The sequence below is a fragment of the Trichomonas vaginalis genome, chromosome V (genome assembly GCF_026262505.1).
Source record: "Trichomonas vaginalis G3 chromosome V, whole genome shotgun sequence".
Lineage (NCBI taxonomy): Eukaryota > Parabasalia > Trichomonadida > Trichomonadidae > Trichomonas > Trichomonas vaginalis.
In genome coordinates, this window is record NC_067207.1 from 3,541,118 (window position 1) to 3,563,612 (window position 22,495).

Here is a 22,495-nt window from a genome sequence, read left to right on the forward strand (position 1 = left end):
AATACTCAGCATCATAAACGCTTCATAAGAACGCTCAGAGATTTAAACCAAGAGCGAGACTTTACCGAAGAAACAATGAAACATTTTCTCGAAGTATATAATTCCTCAACACATTCTACAACAGGGCATACACCAAATTCAATGACACAACAACAAGAAGAAAAGTATATACAAAAGAAACGAAGCCAAACACAAAATATCAGAAATTCAACACAATTTACCCTCATTCCTGGTACAAAAGTTCGTGTAGTTCTTGACAACAAGCCGTTGACAAAGAAACGTAAGGTTAAGTAGAAACTATTATATCGTAGACTCTACGCAAGGTAATGGATATCTATAAAAGCTGCTGACGACTTCTTGCGTTTTACCCTCGTCACAAATTAGTCGAAAGTAGTAATGGAAAACTTGCTGAAACCATTGACGAAGCAAAGCGAGGAGTGGTTATTGAAATACTTGCTATAACATAAACGATGACACTTATAAAGTAAGATATGAAGGAGGCGTTGAAGATGTTATACATCTAAGAACTTGAGAGAGTCAAAGCCAACACATCTGGAGACCAATTAGAGGCGGGAGTACTGGAAAGACAAAAATAAGCCAGAAAGAATAAGAAAATTCTCTTAAACTTTTTCATTAGATGTAAATCAGACATGAATGAGAACAGTATGATATCATTAATGGTACCATTATTTTAACATAAAAACGCAAAGCGGCGAGGACGACGTCCATGACAAAAAATATAATTTAGGTGAAGAGGTAAGATCTCACCTTTTTTTCACTGTTTTTTCACCTCGTGAATTTTCATGAATTCTCTTAAGATAGAAAAAATAAAGTTAGTTTTATTTTTATTTATTTTTATTTTGTATAAAGATATGATTTCAACAATCGGCACAACAACAATTCAAACAACTACAGCACCAAACTCGCTAGTCATGAATCCTACGTCAATGTTGGTAGAGATGAAAAGCTTTATTCCTTCTTCATATACTTTTGAAACAGAAATCCAGAAGATAAAGCAAGAACTTTTAACAAGTAATTTAGACTGTAGTGCGAAAGATGAAACAAATGAACAGTATCTTTATGAAATGGAGGACCTAATCGACCATTGCCTAAACTACCTGAAATTCAGCAGCAAAAACTAACTATTCCTGAATTCGACGAAATTGAAGTCAAAGCAACTGACTCAGTAGAAATTAAGAAATTCATACGTAAAGTAAATTATGAATTCCTTGGTTTTCATTGCAACCATAAAGTTATGGACAAAGATTGCGACATGGTTTATAAAAATATTTCTGACCTTTAAATCCGAAGAATTTAAGACATACGATAACTTTGTTTCATTAGTTGCAAAATGTGTATGGCAGATAAGAGATAAAGATAGAAGAGGTAAGGTATGGAATGAACAGATAAGACCCGCTATGTTTGAGATGAAGAGAGCAATTGACGCTTTAGTTATTTTAGCTGGTAATGTTTCAATGTATAACGCAAAACGATGCCGCAATGTTCAAAATGTAAAGCAGCAATAAGAAAATATAACTACTCAGTCAAAGAGATAGAAAGAATGCGAAACGACTATGCAGACTTAAAGAAAGAAGCAGAAACCCAGCAGAAGATAAAATGGATATGTTGACATTTCTTAATAAAAACTATCCAACAGCAGAAGATTTCCTTCTGTCTGACGTCAAGAAGAAATATAAAGAAACCTTCGGCATTGTTAAAACTTTTGATGTACTAAAAGAAGAAATAAAGCTACGAAATTGTTTAGGATTTCAATATACATCGTACAATTCATGAAAAACGCTTGTGAAAAATTAGGTGAAAAAACAGGTGAAAAACGGTGAGATCTCACCTCTTCACCTCAACATTATTTTTATTGAATCAGCACAAAAATAATGAATTTCATTAGTTATTTTGTATGTAAAACAGTAATGACAAACATTGAGTTTGAAACAGTTAGAAAGATAGAACAATGACACCAAAGTGGTTAGAATAGGTGATTTAAACGTAAGATACTCAAGAAAATACAACAAATATTCTTTGTCAGACATTATATCCATCTGGAAAGAAAACAAACGACTGGGTTAGAAATGCTTCAACTCAGAAAATTTTGACAAGAAATCCTGAGCTTATGATATCAGTAGCATTTCATGGAACAAGAGCATATCTTATAGACAAAAGTCTTATACCAATAGTTTGTTTATGGTTAGACCCAGTTGTTGGATATAACTTCATAACATATGGTTCATTCGATACGGAACGTTGCAGTGAAGGCTTACTTTACATCGTTCAGAACCGAAGGACTTCAACACAAAAAGATATAAGATAGGAAGGACATATAATTATAACTCAAAGATATGACAGTACAGTCAATAGAGTCAAGGTTGTGTTTGTTAATGATATGAGAGCTGCTGAAACAAAACTGCTTGAAGTTTTGGAGAAAATGTATGGTGCTCCCACGAAAGTAAAGAAACGTTTGAAGTAGATGAGATAGATAAAGCTATAAAATTATTTGACGAAGTTGCTGAAAAATACATGTAAAGCGTTTATTTTTGGTCTTTTGTGAAGTCAGAAAATAAAGTTAGTTTTATTTTTATTTATTTTTTTTATTTTGTAATGTAAGACAGTAATGACAACATCAGAGAACACAACAACAGTTATAGTCCATGAAGCTATAAATGAAGAATACGAGTACATACAGTATAACAAACAGTTACGTCTCATTCGTTCAGTCAAAGATGACATGTACCAAATGCAAAGTATAATGAATGCCTTCGTTCTACAAAGCAAGCATATCATTGGTTTGAAAACCAACAGACAAAAGAACTTTTAGAAGAATTTCCTCATATGATTGCTTCCCTCGGAAAACCGAGAGAAGAGATTCCGTATGAAAATCGCAAGAATTTGGCTCCTGGTTTGAAAGGTTATTATGTTCAAAGACTTTTAGTAAACGCTGTAGCAATATGGTTCACCCTCGTTAATGCTTGTTATATTTTCATGATGTTAGATGAACTATATAAAGCAGAACGTGAAGAGATGGAAAAGAAACTTCAAGCAAAAGATGAAGTCATTGAAGCAAAAGACAAAAGCATACAGAAAAGAATACCGCGTTCGGTACAAAAGGAAAGGAAAAGAGTTATAAGTATATGATTTACACTGAAGAGATGAAAATGAGAAGATAAAGATTGGTTATTTGCATTTAGTCAGAAAGAACAAACAAGAGCTTTACGACTTAGATAAGATTTACAAATCTGACAGAAACTGGTTCTATCGTGAAAACTTACCGATTTCAATGACACGATGAACATAAAAGGAAATTGTCAAAAATACTCTTCCTCAAAACACTATGACATCAAAGGTTGCACAATACTTACATTCAAAGAAGACTTAACATTACTGAAGGAAAAAATAACAGAATATTTCGATAACTTCAAAGAGGAAGAATAAAAAAATCTAAGCTAATTTTATTTTTTTATAAAATTTTTAATCTCATATGAAAGAACATGAATTTAGAATATTCGGAAACTCATGACAGAAGAAGAGAACGAACAACATGTAAAAGATTATGCAAAATTTCTGAAGACATAACAAGCATTTAAACAATATCTAAATGCTTCTAAAGATTATGCAAAATTTCTGAAGGTATATAAAGCTTATGAAAAGTTTATACATTGGGGAATTGTTGTAAAATATCGATATGAAGACTAACCAAAAATATATTTTGCTTAAATAGCTTCAGGGTCTATTTCTTCAACCATTTCACTTCCTTCGTCAATGTCAATAGAAGCTTCTTCAACCTTTGGTAAGAATTTCTGTATAACATCTTTGTTCGTTATTGTCTTCAGAGATGAAGGATAATATTTCACACATTTGTTTCACCCTTCTTTATTTCTTTCTGTTCGGAAGATTTAAGCAATACTGAAGAAGCAATATTAGAGTTCTTTATAACAGTATAATGAGTATCTTTGAATTCACGAAGAAACTCTTTTGTTTCAAAACTACTGCTAACTCTTGTGAAGTATAACGTTTGCGGTCAATGACGATAGCTAATGGTCTGACATACTGACCAAACTTAGATTCTTTCACAAACTTCTTGTTAAAGATAACATTAACATTTGAAGCATTATTGAACTCATTCTTGATGGCAGTAGCGAGAGCATTGTATGAAAAGAACTTGCAATCTTGCATGTGTTTCATTAAAATAAAAATATTAAATTATTTTGAAAAATAACTTTAAAAAATCTAATCTAATTTTTTCAAAAATATATTTTTTATTTCTACTAAAGATGTATCGGAAGTTGTCTAAGTTAGAACACTCGAAATAAAACAACTTCTTACAGAAGCTAATATAGATGTTGCAAAGCATTACGCAACAACAAAAAAGCACTCGCTGACTTCATTAAGGACTATAATGGTGCAATAAGTTATGATAGAATTCATGAGTTCATAAAGCTGCAACGCGGCGAGGACAAAGTCCATGCAAGAGCATTTCCTTTAAAATGACGTTGCTATTGACTTATATCATAGACGTTCAGTACCTCATGAAGTAAGAGAAGAAATGTTTGACATAACAAATGCAAACGTTGGTTGAACAAGAAGAAGAGACGACACACCTGAAACAACAGAGAAGAGAGATGTTTAAGAGCGCTATAGAACAAGTTCGCAAAGCTAACGATGTCATTCGTTCCATTGACGACAAACAAAGAAGGTGAGAGGATGGTTAAAGAAAGGTGAAAGAGATAGGAAGAGAAATGTGAAGTCAGGCAATAGACTCATTGACTTTAACATCGAAGCTTTAGATGAACCAAACAGAGACTACTTACACAAACATTTCGGTAAGGTTTTCATGAGACTCTTAGAGAAAATTAAAATAAACTCACAACAGAGATGGATGGTATGTTATAAACTTGGTGGAAAGTATGAATGTTCTACGTTAAACCTCAATAATATTTGGAACATTACTACATCAGCTCTTGAAGGAGAACTTAATATCAGAATAGAAGCAAATGCTGCAGGTATTTTGAAATGCACTATGACTTCTTCTTGATAAACATAAAGAATCTTACCGAAAATAAAGATGTATGATTTAACAGAATATGAAGGCTTAACGATGTCAGTGTAAAGAAAGGCAACCAAAAAGAGACCATATAGAGATGAAAGCACGCTGACAAATGAACCAGAAAGCCATTTGGAAGCTCTTAAGCAAACAGGAAACCCAGCACTTATAGAAAGCTTTTGGAAAGATAATGGTGAAAAGAAAGTTTTATAAGAAGAGAAGCGGTCAGTTCTGGAAGTATCTTTGCAATTACCTATAAATCTTGAACGCTACAAATCTTCAATGAATTGAACAAAAGACTGCAGCACTTATGACAGAAGACAATTGTTTCGTTTATGCTTGCATTCAGGCTGGGAATAAATGAAGAAACTATTGACACATGAGAGAAGTCATTCGTGTTAGAGACTTTCCTCAAAGTAAAGTAAAGAAATTTCTGACGCAACAGGTATAGCATTTAATGTTACATTGGTTATTTCAATGACTCAAGACATAATGAAATAAAGAGATACATACCAAAAGAATGTGAAACTGTTCGAACTATTGACTTACTTCTTGTTGAAGACCACTACATGCTAAATGAGAATTACCAATGACAACATATTTCATTCGCACTATATAGAAATCTGAAGGAGTGTGTGGAATGAACATTGATAAACAAATGAAGATTTATACAAAGAGAGAAAGATAAATATGTAGTTGTTATGATAGAAACACCGTTATGGATGTTATGAAAACATTGTGGGAGTGCAAATATTTGAACCTATTTCTTATGGAGAACTTTTCACATATACGACTGACTTATATAAACAGAACCTTGCAACCATTTAAAGATTTGACATATGCTCCAAGGTATTGTGTACAATGAAAGGAGAAAGCCGAGTCAAGAAGTAAATAAAAATAAGTGACAAGTTCATTCCTAAGCACGTTTTCTTTGCTGATTTTGAGTGTAGCAACTGATGGAGTTCATAAAGCTTTAACATTTGTTATGTACAGTGAAGATGGTTCATGAGTGAAAGCATTTGGGGTCAGAACTGTGCAACAGAATTTTTGGAACGACTTCCTGACAAGAGTTTAATATATTTCCATAACCTCAGTTATGAATAAACTCATCTTAAGACACATGACAGAAGTGAAAGGACTCCCATCATTAAAGGTTCACGAACAATGCAAATAACTGGCTTATATAAAGGAAGGGCATTATTATAAAAACTCTTCGTGTTATAAATAAGAAGCTAAACTATTTCCTGTATGTTTAACTTACAAACAGGACCGAAAGAAGTAATTTCCATACAACTACTACAGCAGTTGTTTTGTTTAGCCAAATGACAACAGAACTGGTTGTTTCATTTCTGAAGCATGTAAGTTTATCCGGGATGCAGATACATTCATGAAAAACATAGATTCCATCAAAGGTGCAGAATAGATGAGAACCACTTCGAATTAGAAAAGTATAGCACATTTTATGCAAACAAGATGTAAGATTTTAAGAGAAGGTTTTGTTAAGTTCCGCAATGACATATTGAAAGAATTTGATTTAAACGTTTATGACTACGTTAGTATTTGTTCTATTGCTAACAAATTGTTTGAGAACAGAGTGTACTTCCCGAATGGAAATTTATATGACCTCTCAAATAAACCAAGAGAATTTATTTCACGCTGTATTCAGGTGGAAGATGTATGCTGTCAGATAACATTAAACAAAGAGAGCGAAAAGAAACTCATTGCTGACTTCGACTGTTTCATTATATCCATCAGCTATAGCAAGACTTTATACTTTAGAAGGTATTCCAAAGGTTATGAAGAAAGAAATGTTAAGCACAGAGTATCTCATGAGACATTTATTCGATGACGACCAAAAGGAACCCATTGGTGAAAAGTTTATGTCTGGCTTCTTTTGTTCTCATTAAGATAACAGAGATTGGAATACATAGACACTTTCCTTTAATAGTTTGTGACCCTGAACTAAATCCAGAACTTAACGTCCCAGAGTTAAACACTTGCTGTTTAATGTATGTTGACCATATAACATTACAAGACCTCATAAAAATATCAAGGTGTCAAATGTGAAGTGTTGCCAAGATACTATTACGATGGAAACAGAGATATTAGAATAAGAGATGAAGTAAAGAAGTTGTTTGAGTTAAGGTTAAAGTAATAGAAAAGAAGAAATCCTTTGCAAGAAAATATAAAGCTCATTCTGAACAGTATTTATGGCAAACTATCTATCTCCTATTTGAGTCAAAAATAACATAGTAAATGACAAAGATGCTATAAGATATGCCATCAGAAACTACAACCATATAGTGAAGTTCGAAGGTTTGGGTGGTTCAGATTAAAACTATTTTCAAGCTAACGAAAAGTATTTGCAGACACTTTAACTTCTGTCCACTTGGTGTTAACATTCTGTCTATGTCGAAGAGAATAATGTGTGAAGTATTCTGTATGCTGAGGACTTAGGAATGGACATCTTTTATAGGATAGGACAGTAATGCATCTCTACAATGAAGATATCCTCGTTTAGCTGAAGAGTTTGAGAAAGTTATGGAAGAGTTCTCATTGGGTAAAAACCTTGGTCAATTTCATAGGACTTTGCAGAAATCACAAAAGATAAAAAAGTTTAGCATACAAGTCAATATTTTGGTGGAAAGAAGACTTACATAGACTTACTCACGAATGATTTAAAATGAAGTTGCATTTCAACTGCAGAATGAAAGGTGTGAAGCAAGATGTTAATTGCTTTAACCACTAATGAAATGTTTCCTGACTCTGTCAGTGTTTCTATGATGAAGATAAAGGTTTAATGGTTCCGAAGAACATATGACAAAGACTCTGAGTTCAGTTTTAATGAAACTTTACAAAGCACTTTATGACGGTCAAGAGATTGATTTGACTTATGTAAGTCATGTCAACCTTGCTTTGAAGAGAAGTTTAACTTCTCAATAACGACTAAAACCAAGCTTTATTCGTAAGTTGAAGTTCTGAGGTCATTTATTTTTGTCAGCAATGAGGTCATTCGTGATAAAATAAAAACTAGCGGCAAGGGCGAAGCCCATGTGGTCATTTTACAATACTGCGATGGTAGAGTTTAAGAGTTGGCTTCAATGTAGAGACAGTCCTTATGGTCTGGAGGTAAGAACACTGGCAGTTATGGTCATGAGTGGAGAACATGTCTATCCAAAACTCAACGATTGAAGCCAGTTAATTTAATAGTATTTAGGGTTAGGAATGGTGAAGTTCTTGTATGACCAATGAACTCATTTTCACTCCCTTACTTAAGTTTGAATATAATATAGCTTGCTTTCTATCCCAAATGCCTGGAATCTAATTTCGAAAAATCATTTTTCCTCGAAGCATTGCATCATAATTGAAACATTCTTGAAATCATCACTTGGTTCAGAGATTTGAAAATCTTATACGTAATGGATTTTCTTTTCTTTAGCGACTTCATTGAATGGTGAATACAATGAATTGACAGTCATGTGTTCATCTCATTTTCATTAAATTCATAATGAACAGTCATATAAGTTGTGGCTGACTACCTTCTTCTTTCAGTTGTGCAAGACACTCACGTAAAGGCTGTAAAGTTTGTACTTCAATGTTGAACTTTTTCTCGAACATCTCATTAAATGAAATCATACATTGTTGCAACGTTGTATCGTCTTTAAAGTATTTGTATATGTGAATGTTTTGGGCGCTTAAAGACTTGTTCGTCATTTTCTATCTCGACTTGAAGTATAAAGTCAACCTTTTTGAAGCACGTGTTATATACATAGATGTTATGCCAATGTACTTCTCTTCATTTATGTCATAATCCAGTCTGTTGGAAACTTAAACGTTACTCTGTTCTCCTTTATTTTGACGTCGGGGTTTTCACTACTGAACGCAACAGATAAGGTATTTGTCTATACATTTAGTTCGATAAAAATAAACCATTTACTCTTTCTTTGCTTTTGCTTCTTCTCTAGCTTTTGCTTCAGCTTCTTCTCTAGCTTTCTTCCGCCAGCAAACGTGGGTTCTTTTGTCTCCAGCAGCTAATGCAGCATGTTGTTTTCACTAGTTTTCTCTTTGGTCTCTCTGGCTTTTGTTCTTGTTTTTGTTCCTTCAGTTCGGATAAAATTTGCTCACGAATTTCTTTCTTCAATGCTTCAACATCTATGACCTCTTGGGTCTTGTCCGTGGGCTTGTCTGAGTCATTTGACTGCAGATAAAAACAAATTAAAACTTTAACCGATGTAAAATGAGCTTGTCAAAATCAGAGCGAGAGTCTATTATATTAAATGACGCAGAGGAATACAACATCCTTTCTATTACGTAAGTCAGAGTAAAGATGGTAAATATACGTAAAGAAAGAAAGGTTCATTAGCGAATGCAGAAAGCGACAACATAAGGTGCATGGCAAGGTGAAGTCCACGAAGCCCATATAAAACCTTCTGTTCAACTGAGCCCAATAGAACAGAAGAAAGAAGCCAGATGTACTTTCAATAACGAACCAAAGCTTATTGCAAAGTTCGTGAATTTCATTGAAAAACAAACCGAGTTCAAAGAATCCTGACCCGCCAGTGAAGAAGTTGAGACAAAAGAGAATGTACGTTCATTGAAAATGTCAAGAAAAACTTCCACACGAATGCCAAGAAGAAGAGTGAGAATAATGAAGTAAATAGATATTTTTATCTGAAGTAAATACATGCAGAACGAACAGCTAAACGAATTTACTCCAGCAGAGCATATTCATCAGATTCCGCTCATATTTCGATATCATAGACAATGCAGTTCAAATTGGTGACACTAATAGAAATATTCTGACGCAAAGATTCCATCAACACTGGAACTGCTAAGTAACACATGAGTAACATTCAATCTCTCACCTCCTGGTGAAAATATGTTGGACCTTTACAATACATTCATTACGTAATAAAATGGAAGGCTCAATTTATTTGTAGATAAAGAAATTGGTTCAGGTTCCAATAAAACAAACCCACCCAGGATTTTGGATTGGTTTCGATGACGCTTTCTATGCAGTTGCTGGATATCAAAATCCTTGCAAATGGTCGTATCGTATATTCTCAAGACAACGCAAGAGAAGAAGCATATATAACTTCAAACTCTACAACTAACCGAACAAATAAAGAAAGTAGATGTTTTTTCTCAAAGACTCGACATGAAATGTATGGAGTCATTCGGGAACATGCAGAACAGGACAAATTGTTAGTGGTCCAATTACAGCAGGAAAATCATTTGATTTTAAGCTTCGTTTAAGATTCCTGTTAGAAGATTCCTTCCATTAGAAGCTATTCGATTTATTCCAGCTTTGCAGGAAACATTCAGCTTAAAGTAAAGTTCAGTAGCGACGCCTTACAATGCACATCTATATCTGTAAATGATATCATTGCTTTCAATCCAACTCTTAAAGTTGCATTTGCTTCAGATTCAAATCCACCGACAAATAATTTGTTCCATGGAATGAACCATTCACTATGATAAACGAAGGCAGTAGAAGCTAGTGGAACAGTTTACTATTACAACTGTAACCAGCAAACTATTTCGAACAAAGATGGATTTTAATGAATGTTTCATTCATCCAAAGTCATTCTTCTTTAGACCTACATTTATACAGAACTTTAGACAATTATACAAACGAGGCTTTATGTTTTCCTGTTAAAGTTATGGATTGGATTCTATGGACGGTTCATTCTCAAAGAATACGATAGTTCAAGTGCAACATTTACAGCAGCTTATACGCCTATTAATGTTAAAAGTATTTGGGCACTATTTAGAAAGAAGAGCAACTATTATGTTAATTTTGAGAAACCCTAAGTTTAAATATCTTCAGCTTTCCATGGGAGCTTATGGAAATATGCCTGCAGAACCTGAAAAAATCATATGGACCTGTTATTTATGAAATGGTTTGCGAACGCCTGCAATACAAACAATGATATGATAGGATTTTAATGAAGATGTTATGGGTCATTGGTGGATGATGGTAGTGTGGAACTAAATGGGATAGCTATGACAAACACATTTCTTATGTGGTTTTCCAACAGAAGTGGACTTTTGCTTCCAGCAAGGTCAAACATCTACTGCTCCAATAACATACAAATTGTCTGTTAAAGGACCTATTGAACTAGCAAATGAAAATGTACCAAAGCCATTTATTGATTTATGAGGGATTGTGCTTTGCCATTCAGGTGCGTGCTAATGGCATCCCATAATAAGAATTAGATGACTATAACTTAGCTACGGACGACAGTGAGGAATAAAAGGATAACGTTTATTTTTTAAAGCTTATAAATGAGTTTCTTCATCAAGCTCTCGTGAACCTTCACCATCTATGAACAAACTTTACCAAACGATTATGGAGCACCTATTGAATATTTCTTACGAGCTGCACAATGGCAAAGAGCAGTCTCACCAAGGTTAGTGTCCACCAGCTCCTGTCAAAAATAGCATTTGGTCAAGTCCTTATATAAGATATGGTCTCCCACTAGGTTTGGCTAGCTACAGCAGTAGCAGTTATGATGTTGAAAAGAAACAAGCATGTTGAAATAATACTGAAGTAGCTGAAGTTAAACAAAACTCCAACACCTTCGCCAAAACCAACGCCTTCACAAGCAAAACCTTCAATGACTCCTGAACCTATGGAAGTACAAACTCCTGTTCAAAAGTCAACTCTAACCGACTCCAACATTTAAACCAGAACCTACTCCTCAATAAATCGTAAAACTCCTGCGTTTCCTTACTGAAAAATAACGTTTATTTTTTATTTATATTAAAATTTTTAGTTGATTGAAATGACAAATAAAGTCACTGAAGCAATGAAACAAAAGTTTTTTGGTAGAATACATTAAATCAGGAACTATTTCCAAGAAGGTTTTTTACATTCATATATGAGGATGGTAGAGTTCAGTTTTAGAAAGATAAAGCAACCATTAGATAAAGAAGGATTTTGAGAAAGATTAACTTCATGAGGACAACATTGCTAAACTTAAGAAGAAGTTAGAAGAGTTGGAGAAAGGAAGAGAGTTATAAAGCAATGAATTCAACAGGGTGAAAAAAACAGGTGAAAAAAGAGGTGAGATCTCACCACTTCACCTAAATTTATTTTTGTGCTATGTTTTCATACGTGTGAGGGTGGTGATATCATTTAATTTTTAAGTTTATTTTTTTATTTTACTGAAAATTTTTATTTGGATGTAAATGACAGAACAAAAGCAACTCATTCGAATTCCACAGTATAACAAACATACATTTAAATTTATTCTTCGTTCCTGAGCATAACATGTTCTTTCAAATACATCCGAGACCAGTTGACTTTTCATTGACTGTGTATAAAGATAGAAATAGTTATATCATTAAACCATACGATGACGAAGGTAAGTTATGTAAATTGTACGTTAAGAAGTTAGAGAAAGTTTATGGCTTCAAGTATGACTACAATAGGGTTAACACTGATGATGAAGATATTGAGGAAAATTTATGAGAACATTAGTGAATCGTTGTGAGAACGATAGTGAGAACGTTTATTTTTTACATTAGTGAGTTCGTTAGTGAAGTGGTTGGCGGTTTGTAAAGTGTCAAATTCACAAGTATTGGGTAAGGTGGAACGCAGTGCCGCCGTACACATGACTTGTATACTAACTGAGAAAGGCATCCTTTTCTGAAATAGATGCTTTTCCAACAATCAATTCGAAGATCTTCGACGTTGTTGTAAAAAGAGAAGGAGAAGGAAGAAGAGGAAGGAGAGGAAGAAGGAAAAGGAAAAGAAGAAGAAAAAGAAGGACATATTAAATATAATGCGCACTTAATAGTGTCGAGGCGGCGGAGCGCCGAGGCGCGATTTTTTTGAACCTATATTACCGCACGCAATGTTTTTCTTCGATTTTGTACAGCCCTAATTGAATAAGACTTAATTATATAATTTTTGCTCAATCAAAATATTGATTTCATATTCTGGAATTTCTGGATTTTCGATTATAAAAATAGAAGTTTGGAAGCTATATTCCCAGTATATTAAAATTAACATCGATAGAAAATTTTTATATAAAACAATACAATTCTTTCAGACAAATTCGCTAAAATAATTCATATTGTTAACAGCGCTAATGACCTAATAACTTGCAATAACCCTGGAAGTTTGTTACTTGAGAAATCTTTTCAACTTTCATTCATAAATCTATTTAATCGATTTCTTGTGTCGAGGAATGCGTCAGATAGTTTTTCATACTTTTCAAGCTCGGGAAACTTTCCTAAGCATTGATTCTACAGATCGATCTAAGTTTTGAAACAAGACTAATTGCCTTCTCCTGATCAGAGAAGCGTTTGACAATAAGTTTGATGAATTCAAGAGGATTTCTGCGTTTTCTTCAGTGAAATATTTAGTAACAGATGAAGGGTTTTCATTAATTGGTCGGAAGAAAGAAATGAATCAGAATAAGTTGGCGAGATATAATTGTGTGAATCTAAAACAGTTCATCAATAAGTTCATTGTCATTCAACTCATTAAGATCCTGAGTTTATATCTCCATCAACAGCATTGCACTTTTTATGACAATTGATGAAATTTGAGATCTCAAAAATTCAATTCTTTTTTCCGAATTTTCTATAACAACTCTTTCTCTGAGAACTGTCATTTAATGTGTTTAAATATACGTGCATAGTTTGTATTTGGATTCAACAGATTTCTCTTAGGATCTGCTTTGAAAACAGAAACTGTTCTTGAGTAAATTGAAGAAACTCCTTCTGATAATTCTTTTTACGCGTTTTTCAAAGTGAATCAATTTTCTCTAAATAAGGAGATTGAATATCACTTAATGCTTTGAAAGCAACATTAAACAAGTTCTTTGTTATAGCTAGATCAGTCTTGATGTTCAAAGCGTTCAACATTTTTGCTGCGCGATTGTTCCAAATTCTAATTCTAATCTTTTGTATTTCTTTTTCAATTCTCTTGTTTTTGTAAATGAAGTTCAATTTTTCTTGTCTATTGAGATTTTCAATGACTTTAAAAAATATCAATGAGCTTTGCAATTGATGCCTCTTTCTCTTCATCAGTCGTCCAATTGGAGGAATAGTTATCTCATCATTTGTGATTTCATTAAAATTTTTTATGACCGAATTAAGTTTTTCGTAAAATTCTTGGACATTCTTGGGCCATTTCTTCAGCAGACACAGAATTCCTCTTTAATATCTTAACTCTGTGCATAATATGTTCATAAACTTGAGGAACTGTCATAGAAATTAATTTTTGCTCATTAATTCTTGGAGTTTGGCATTCAATTAACATCAATTCCATAGATACATTATGCAGTTCTGTTTGCTTTGTTTTAAATGCTTCAAATTTCAGAGTTTAGTGAAGAAATTTTATTTTTCAAATATCTCGATTGCGTCAATTGGGTGAAATTGTTAGCATTTCCTGTAGCTTCATGGAGTTTATCTTCAATATTTGATATTTTTTGCAATCTTTGACTTCACATTTATATGCATTTTTTCGTTTTAATTTGATGAATTAATCTTTAAGTTTTTCAAATTAATTATCATCAGCTGATTGATCGTTTTCCAACTCTAGTATTCTCCTGATATGTTTTCTCAAGTATAAAGGATTTCAAGTTTTGTCAATTTTTTCATATTGATTTTGCAAAATTTGTCATTGTGTCTGCGTTTTCTGTTACCTTCTTCTCATATTCTTGGAATTTGTGTTTATGTTGTAGTTGCCAACTCTTTCTTCATTTTCCTCATAGTGATTTGTTAAAAACTTCTAATTTTTGTTTTAACATTTCAATTTCTTCCTTCTGACTGATGTTTTTGGTGTATCATACATATTCTTGAGATTAGTCGTTTCTGTTATTTTACCAGCTAATATGTTTCTTGGTTCAAATAATATGAAATAATTTCATTACAGCATCACGCTTTGTTTCACTGAAAGCATTTCCTGTTATATCACCTATTTGATTAATAATGAATTGAAAGCAACTCAGCTTTTCAGAAACTTGAACAGGTTTTTTATCTTTTTCTTCTTCTGTTTCTTCTGCAGGCTTCTTTGTAGGAACTAAAAGGATTCAATGGCTTAACAACTGCCAAATGGTATGAAAGCTTTGAATACAGATATCAAATTTTTAGTCGAGATTTATTTTTTTCAGATTGATTTTCTTTCATTTCATCAGGGAATACAAATGAACTTTTGATCAATTGACAATATCATCAACATCATTGAATATATTACCTCGAATTCTTGAGAGATCACAAGGCAATAATACCACGTTTGCACAAATTCATTAGAAACGCGTCTGTTAGCACTTGCTATATGTTTAGCATCTCATCAATATAGGATTTTAATACATTTCCTTCAAATTTAGGAAAATTGGCTTGTAAAAAAATAATCCGTTATTTTCTGTTTAAGGGATGAATTTAAGTTTAAAATACTACCACACATCCATTAAGAGTAAGACTTGGGTACTTCTACGTGAATAACTTGTATTGATGATTTCGATCGCAGATATAATACTTTGAAAGCGAATTTTGTATCTCAGTAGATGTGCGGTGGAGGGTGGGAATCAGCAAGCAGATCTATTTGTTTTGAAAATGTTTTCCAATCTTTTCAAATTTTTGTGATGGAATTCTACACGAAGCTGAGCTATAACTTGGTTTGTACAGCTGTTAAACGACAAGAGTTTGATGCTTTTTGAAGTAAGTATTGCTGCGTTTAGAAGATTTGATAACAGAATTTTAAAAGTCTGTTTAACAACATCTTGATAAGTTGTCTGAATTCCATATATTGTTTCGTTTTCTTCGATTACTTTCATTGATTTTTGCTACACATGCCTTCAAATTGATTTTTAATGGTCGAAATTAAAGTCAAATCCTCTGGTGATGGATTATATGAAACTGCGCAGGAGTTAGTTGCTGTGAAGTGCTAGCCTTGCTGACTCGGAAACCTTTTGAGTCGTTAATATGGCGCGGGTTAAAGACGCCCTCATATTTGATGTGATTTCAAGATAACTCAAAGACATACACTATAATAACAATGATATTAAAAAAGTTCCAGTAACACTCGTAAATCATAAAAGTGAATTAAACATTCCCGGAATTTTATTATTCACGAAATACATTATATTTATTCGATTTTTAATTTTTTTTACATTGATGCCACTTTTTACTTAGAAATTTTATGTGAAATCACCCGTTAGCAGAACAAAAGACTCCATTTACAATGCAAGTATCACCATTGAATCCACGTCAGTATGAAAGTTAATGATATGCATACTTACAATCAACAAAATCTAAATTACATCGAATTTATCGGCAAGTTTGGATGAAGCTTCATATGGTGACAGTTAATATTATAAAAACTATCTATCTCCATCAAAAACATCACAGAGAGTCGCTGACCCTGATATTGCAGTTCTAGAATCACAATTACAGAAGGAATTTACAAATCTTGAAGAAATGAAGCGAAACATGAAACAACAAGTGAATGAAGCAAAACAAGACTTGGAGTTTTCGTCAGGAAAGGGAAGACAACGCGAACACATGAAAACGAACATTAATAAAATATGGAATATTATGAAGATGAAATTTGGCACTCTCACCTCAAAATCAAAGCTGTTGAGCACGACTCTGTTAATACACCAAAGTTATTCCAGTATTTGTATGATCCAAAATTCGAACCGTTAAATTTCAAGAGAAGTTTGATCTACGCAGAAAAATTGGCTCAGTAGATATTGATTCACGAATGTCAAAGAACAGCATCAAGCACATAATACCTCTGAAATGAAACAATTCAAATAACGGTCGATTTTTCAATACAAAAAGTGACAAATTTCTAAATTTAAAATAGAAATGGCTGATATCGTACAGTTATTATTTACATTAGTACAGACCGGCGAAGACCTTTCCTCAGCAGAGCCACAAATTCAGTCGGAGTTCTTAAATTGATTTCCAATCCAGAATTTTATTCTTTACCATTAGAAGTCATACGGCTAAGTCATTACAGTATACAAGGGACTGATTAGACGACGCTAAAAATACTTACAGAAGCTTCAAAGAAGTACGGAGGCGCTGCTTGTTATTTAATTCAATTCCTTCAAGTCAAAAACATTAACTACCAAGGAGCTGTTGATCTCCTTTCGTGCGTCAGCGGTTCTTCCGTTGCCAAGCCCTCAAAACTGCTCCAGCTCAAGATTTACCAAAGGTCTTTGTTTGATTTACCTGCACGGCCAACGTCCAACTTGTTTTTAGAAGCCACTTTATTAAATTTATATAAACTGATTGTTTCATACTTAAAGTAGTTACTCTTTCCGTTTTTTATGAAATCAAATTTGTTGATTTGCTGTTGTAATTTTTTCATCATGAGGAAACTTTAACCATAATAGAATTGATAAATAGATTATTATTTTAATTTCACTAACAAAAATTTCAACTGTTGCTTTTTTGCAGTCTTTTATTGATCGTAAACTTATCAAATAATTTGAATAGTTGAATATTTGATCAAGAATTTGATTGCCAAGTTTGGGAAGCTATTTTAAGGCAGAAGATAATCACTAACAGAAAAAACATCCTTATTTAAGATTATTGAAACATTTTTATTTCAATCGAAGACTACAGAAGCAAATTCATAAATATCCCACTACTATAAGACACCATAACCAAATAAACTCAAATTGGCAATACTCAAAATTCATAGCAGTTTTTGAATTGGACAGAAAATGATTTGAGGTATGAGATTTAGTAAATGCAGTAAATCTTTACAAATAGCGGATTTTAGGGTTTACAGATGAACTAATTTCATGTTCGCTAAGACAATTGCCTCTATTTTTTGAAAGAATTTTGGAGCAACTATTCTAAATTTAAGGTATTTGATTCAAAAATTGCTTAAAATCGGAGAATCAAGATTGAAATCATATCAATTTGAATTAATTTCAATTATATATTTTATTATTTATTTCCGGCTTACTCTAATCTATTATTTGAATTTCACAAGATATACCAGATAAAAGTGTAATGAAGAAAGTGATTTTCTGTGTAAAAAAAAACTGATCATTAGTTCTATTGAAGAAAAAGAAAGCATTTTACAAGAATGAAGATCCAAATCACTGGTGAAAAAAGAGGCATTCGAAGTAGAAGTAGACAGTGATCAGTCAACTGTTTGGTTGAACTAAAGCAATTATCGCTTCAATCAAGGAAAACAGATTTATGATTATGCATCTCTCTTCTTAAACGGACAACGAACTCGATGACAGAGAAACACTCGAAAGAGCGGAATTCAAGAAAATACATTCTCAATGGTCAAGAAAGTCTTCATCCGATGAATAATGCTTTTGGAGGTTTTCCAATTCGGATTCTCGATCCAAAGAAGATTCAGGAAATGTTTAGATCAGTCGAAAAAATCCCAAAGTCAAATCTACAGATCATCAACTCAATTTCCAAATGCTCGCTGCACATCCACTGGTTCACCCACAATTCAGCAGTTCGTAGATGATCCAGAGAATTCAAGCAAATCATTTGAATGTTTGAAGAATCTGTCTCAGACTTCAACAAGGAATGACACAGTTCAAGAAGATGCCGAGAAACTCCAGAATAATGAAGAATTCAGAGATTACTCAAAAACACATTCAACTGTGATTGCCAATCACTTGGAAGAGATCGGAACGATCAGAATTCAGAGAGGAGAAACTTTTACAATCTTACACAGGTGTTGAAACGCACACCAGAGATGGCTGCTATGATTCAAAAGGAAGAAGCTTATGTATTGATACACTATTGAAAGAATCAAAAATAAAATATAATTAGTGTTGAAATAAGAGTTTAATTCTTCTTCAGAGAAGATAATTTGTTTTCAAGGAAAGAAGTAGTAAGCGCATTTCTCTTGGATGTTTTTTGAGGCTGAGTTTTTCGTCGTTCGCCACTTGCTCGATACGAGACCTCCGTTGAATGCGCTCTTTGTTGTAGATAGCTGCTCCTGCGATGACCATCTTCTTCCTCCTTCTGCGCGTGAGATCATAATAATGAAACGTTTTCGCTGATGTCGAAATCGTATGACTTCGAAGGGAGAAGACGCACTTGTTAAATTGCGTAGCATAATGCCCTCTGCTTCAATGTTCCATCGAGGAATTCGTCGTGTGAAGCATATGGGCTTGCTGCTTTCTTTGAGGACGAATTTCTGTGAGATCGTTATTGAGCGAAGATGATGTACTTGTCTCACCCTGTGCAAGTCGTTGTATGCTCTCTGAACTTCGCTTGTTGATCTTGATCTGTGTGATATTTTGCTCCTAGAATGAAATATGAAGTGGACAATTCTTGATGAATCAATCTTGTGCAATTGTCCTCTGCTTCAAATTTCCATTTTTTTCTGAAATTTTAATCCTCATTTTTGCTTAATCAGGTGATACTTGTGTGTATATATTTGTGAATATCATGCCTAAAATTACTAGCATTGAATCTGAAAATCTTAATTGAATGGATGATAATATTTTTCTCCCTCAATTATTAATCAATAACGTATATGAATTTTTCTTTTGAATAAAATTATGAAATGTAACAATATGATAAATATGATATCTTTTTTTTAGTTCCAAAAACAATAAGTTGGCAATTTTTATATCAAAATTCCGATGATCATTTGAAAAGAATTTTTTCAATAGGGACTTTCTCAAGTTTAAAAAATCATCTGTTATTCAAAACAAAAACCTCTTTTACATACGTCCTGTTTCTGATAACGATATATAACCAAAATCCACCGAATTTTGTAACATGTGAAGTCACTGTTGAGAAAGTCCGATACTTTCTGTAGAAGTTCAAACTTTTGTCTTTCCTGATATAAGGCGGATTTTCAAGTCTATAGATGTTTGAAATATTGCAAGATTTCTCCTTTCCCTTCATTTTTCACATAAAATTCTAATTTCCAATTTAATATTAAATGAATTTATAAATATTGGATTTACCATATTGTAGTTGTGTAAGTAATAACAGACAAATTATACTTATAAATATAAATTACTATCAAATTATATTCATTTAAATATCTGTTGATGTACACTAGTTTTCATCAATTATTTATATTATCTAAGATATGAAAATTCGTACATATTGTATTGTAATAATTTTAGGAAATTTCAGTTAATCATAAATTTCAAATTGAATTTATATATTTAAACTGGCACAATCCATATGTATCATTTATAAATAACAATTATAAATGTCTGTAACATCATTTATAAAATGATATTTATTTTAAATATTTTGAAATTATGATTTTATGAAAATGAAGGGAAAAGAGGAGAAATCTTGCAATATTCAAACATATAGGACTTGAAAACCCGCCTTAATATCAGGAAAACAAAAGTTTGAACTTCAACAGAAATATCGGACTTTCTCAACAGTGACTTCCAACATGTTACAAAATTTGGTGGATTTTTGGTTAATTATTCGTTATCCGAAACAGGACTGTATGTAAAGAGTTTTGTTTTTGAATAAAGATGATTTTTTCGTAAACTTGAGAAAGTCCCTAATTGAAAAAATTCTTTTCAAATGATCATCGGATTTTGCCTATAAAAATTGCCTTTTGTTTTTTGGAACTAAAAAAAGATATCAATATTTACATATTGTTCATTTAATAATATTTTTATTCAAAAAGAACAATTCATATATCGTTATTGATTAATAATTGAGGGAAAATTAGAGTAGGTGACAAAAAGTGCATACTCTTAAACAACGTCGATTTCCGGTGAAATCGTGAACACCTTTCGTCTTTCGTAGGCAGTGGTGGTTGTTACAAGGTAACTTCGAGATGTGCGTGAAATTCTGCAAAAAAAATTCTGAAATTTTGAATGGAGAACAAAAAATTGAATAGTTTACGTCAATTAAAAAGAGAAAAATGAAGCCATGTTGTCTGAACCTTGGACTTAGAGGCAGGCAATCCACCGTTTTTATCCTCATTAACACATGCATCTCTCACTCAGTGGAATGAGATCAACTATATGAATAACTTTTTCCATTATCATTCTTTGTGGAAAGTGACAAATACAATTTGACCCCTGCTTCAAAAAATTATTATCCATCCATTCAAATTTAAGATTTTCAGAATTCATCGCTAGCTATTTAGTCAGATATTCCAATATATTATCATCACAAGTATAATCTGATTACAAAATGAGGATTATATTCAGAAAAATGGATTGAAGCAGGACAATGCAAAGATTGGATTATCAAGATTGTCCCACTTCATATTTCATCTAGAGCAGAATGATCAACAGATCAAGATCAACCATGCGAGTTCAAAAGGCATAACAACGAGCTTGCACTGGTGAGCACATACATCATCTTCTCGCTCAATAACGATCAATCACAGAAATCGGTCCTCAAGAAAGCAGCAAGAGCCATATGCTTCAACGACGATTCCTGATGACAATTGGAAAGCAGAGGGCATATGCCACGCAATTTAAGTGCGTCTTCCTCTTCGAAGTCATTACGGATTCGACATCAGCGAAGACTTTTCATATTATTATGTAACTTCCTACGACGCAGATAGGGGAGAAGATTGGTCATGCAGGACAGCTATCTCCACACAAGAGCGCCTTCACGGAGTCTCGGAATATCGATGCAAGGTGCGGAACGACGAACACTCAGCCTCAAAGAACATCCAAGAGAAAATGGCGCTTACTACTCTTCTGAAAATTCAAATTATCTTCTCTGAAGAATAATTAAACTCTTAATTTCACCACTTATTTGTTTTTAATTCCTACACTATTACATCAAGTTCAGTACTCATTAGACATAAAGATAATTATCACGCTATAAGTTTGTTCATATTCTTCTAAATTTCAGATTAATTTACTTCAGAATCAAGTGGAGATGTATTGATATCAAGAGAAATGTATATACGTCGAACATTTGGCTTGAGTCTTGTGTTTTTTAGGCGTTCATAGCGAATTTCCAAAATAATAATCTCAATTTATTCATAATTTTTGTTCACAATTGAGATATGTTATAGACATTGCTTGCAATTTTATCAATCCATATTCTCGAATAACAAGCTTACCGACTGCTGAAGTCAATTATTATTAGAGGAATCTCAAATTTTCCAAATAAAAAAAAGTAATGCTTCTTTAACTCAATCTCTGGGCTCGCATAACTCTACACGAAAATTCTGAATACACAGTACTATGTCATAATTATTTGTTGATGATTGTTACCACCCACATATTTAATTGTCCAGATATGATGAGAATATTAATAGAAATAATGATTCAACTCGAAGATACATACACCTTAATTTCGAGCCACGTATTGGTGCAAAATTAGATCATAAACATCAGATATATTGCTAGAAAAGTTATAACTTCAGTTTTTTCGCTTCTTGGTTTATGACAACTAATTTACAATTTGAATTATCACATTGATCAATGCATATCTAAATATGTTCGATAAATGCATGAAAGCTCAAATAATTCTAAC

The 22,495-nt window shown here is 32.9% G+C and overlaps 2 pseudogenes across 2 annotated transcripts, besides 3 other annotated features; both read left to right on the plus strand.

Moving 5' to 3' along the window:
• Nucleotides 1–12,605: part of a mobile genetic element that runs on past the window's edge.
• Nucleotides 873–1,593, plus strand: TVAGG3_0272670 (annotated as a pseudogene). The gene has a single exon. A coding segment is annotated over exon 1 (721 nt).
• Nucleotides 2,627–3,388, plus strand: TVAGG3_0272680 (annotated as a pseudogene). The gene has a single exon. A coding segment is annotated over exon 1 (762 nt).
• Nucleotides 12,067–12,605: a terminal%2Cinverted (terminal inverted repeat of Maverick transposon ID:TVAGG3_0272600).
• A 156-nt stretch (nt 12,606–12,761) lies between these two features.
• Nucleotides 12,762–12,895: a mobile genetic element.
• Nucleotides 12,896–22,495: the final 9,600 nt, after the last annotated feature.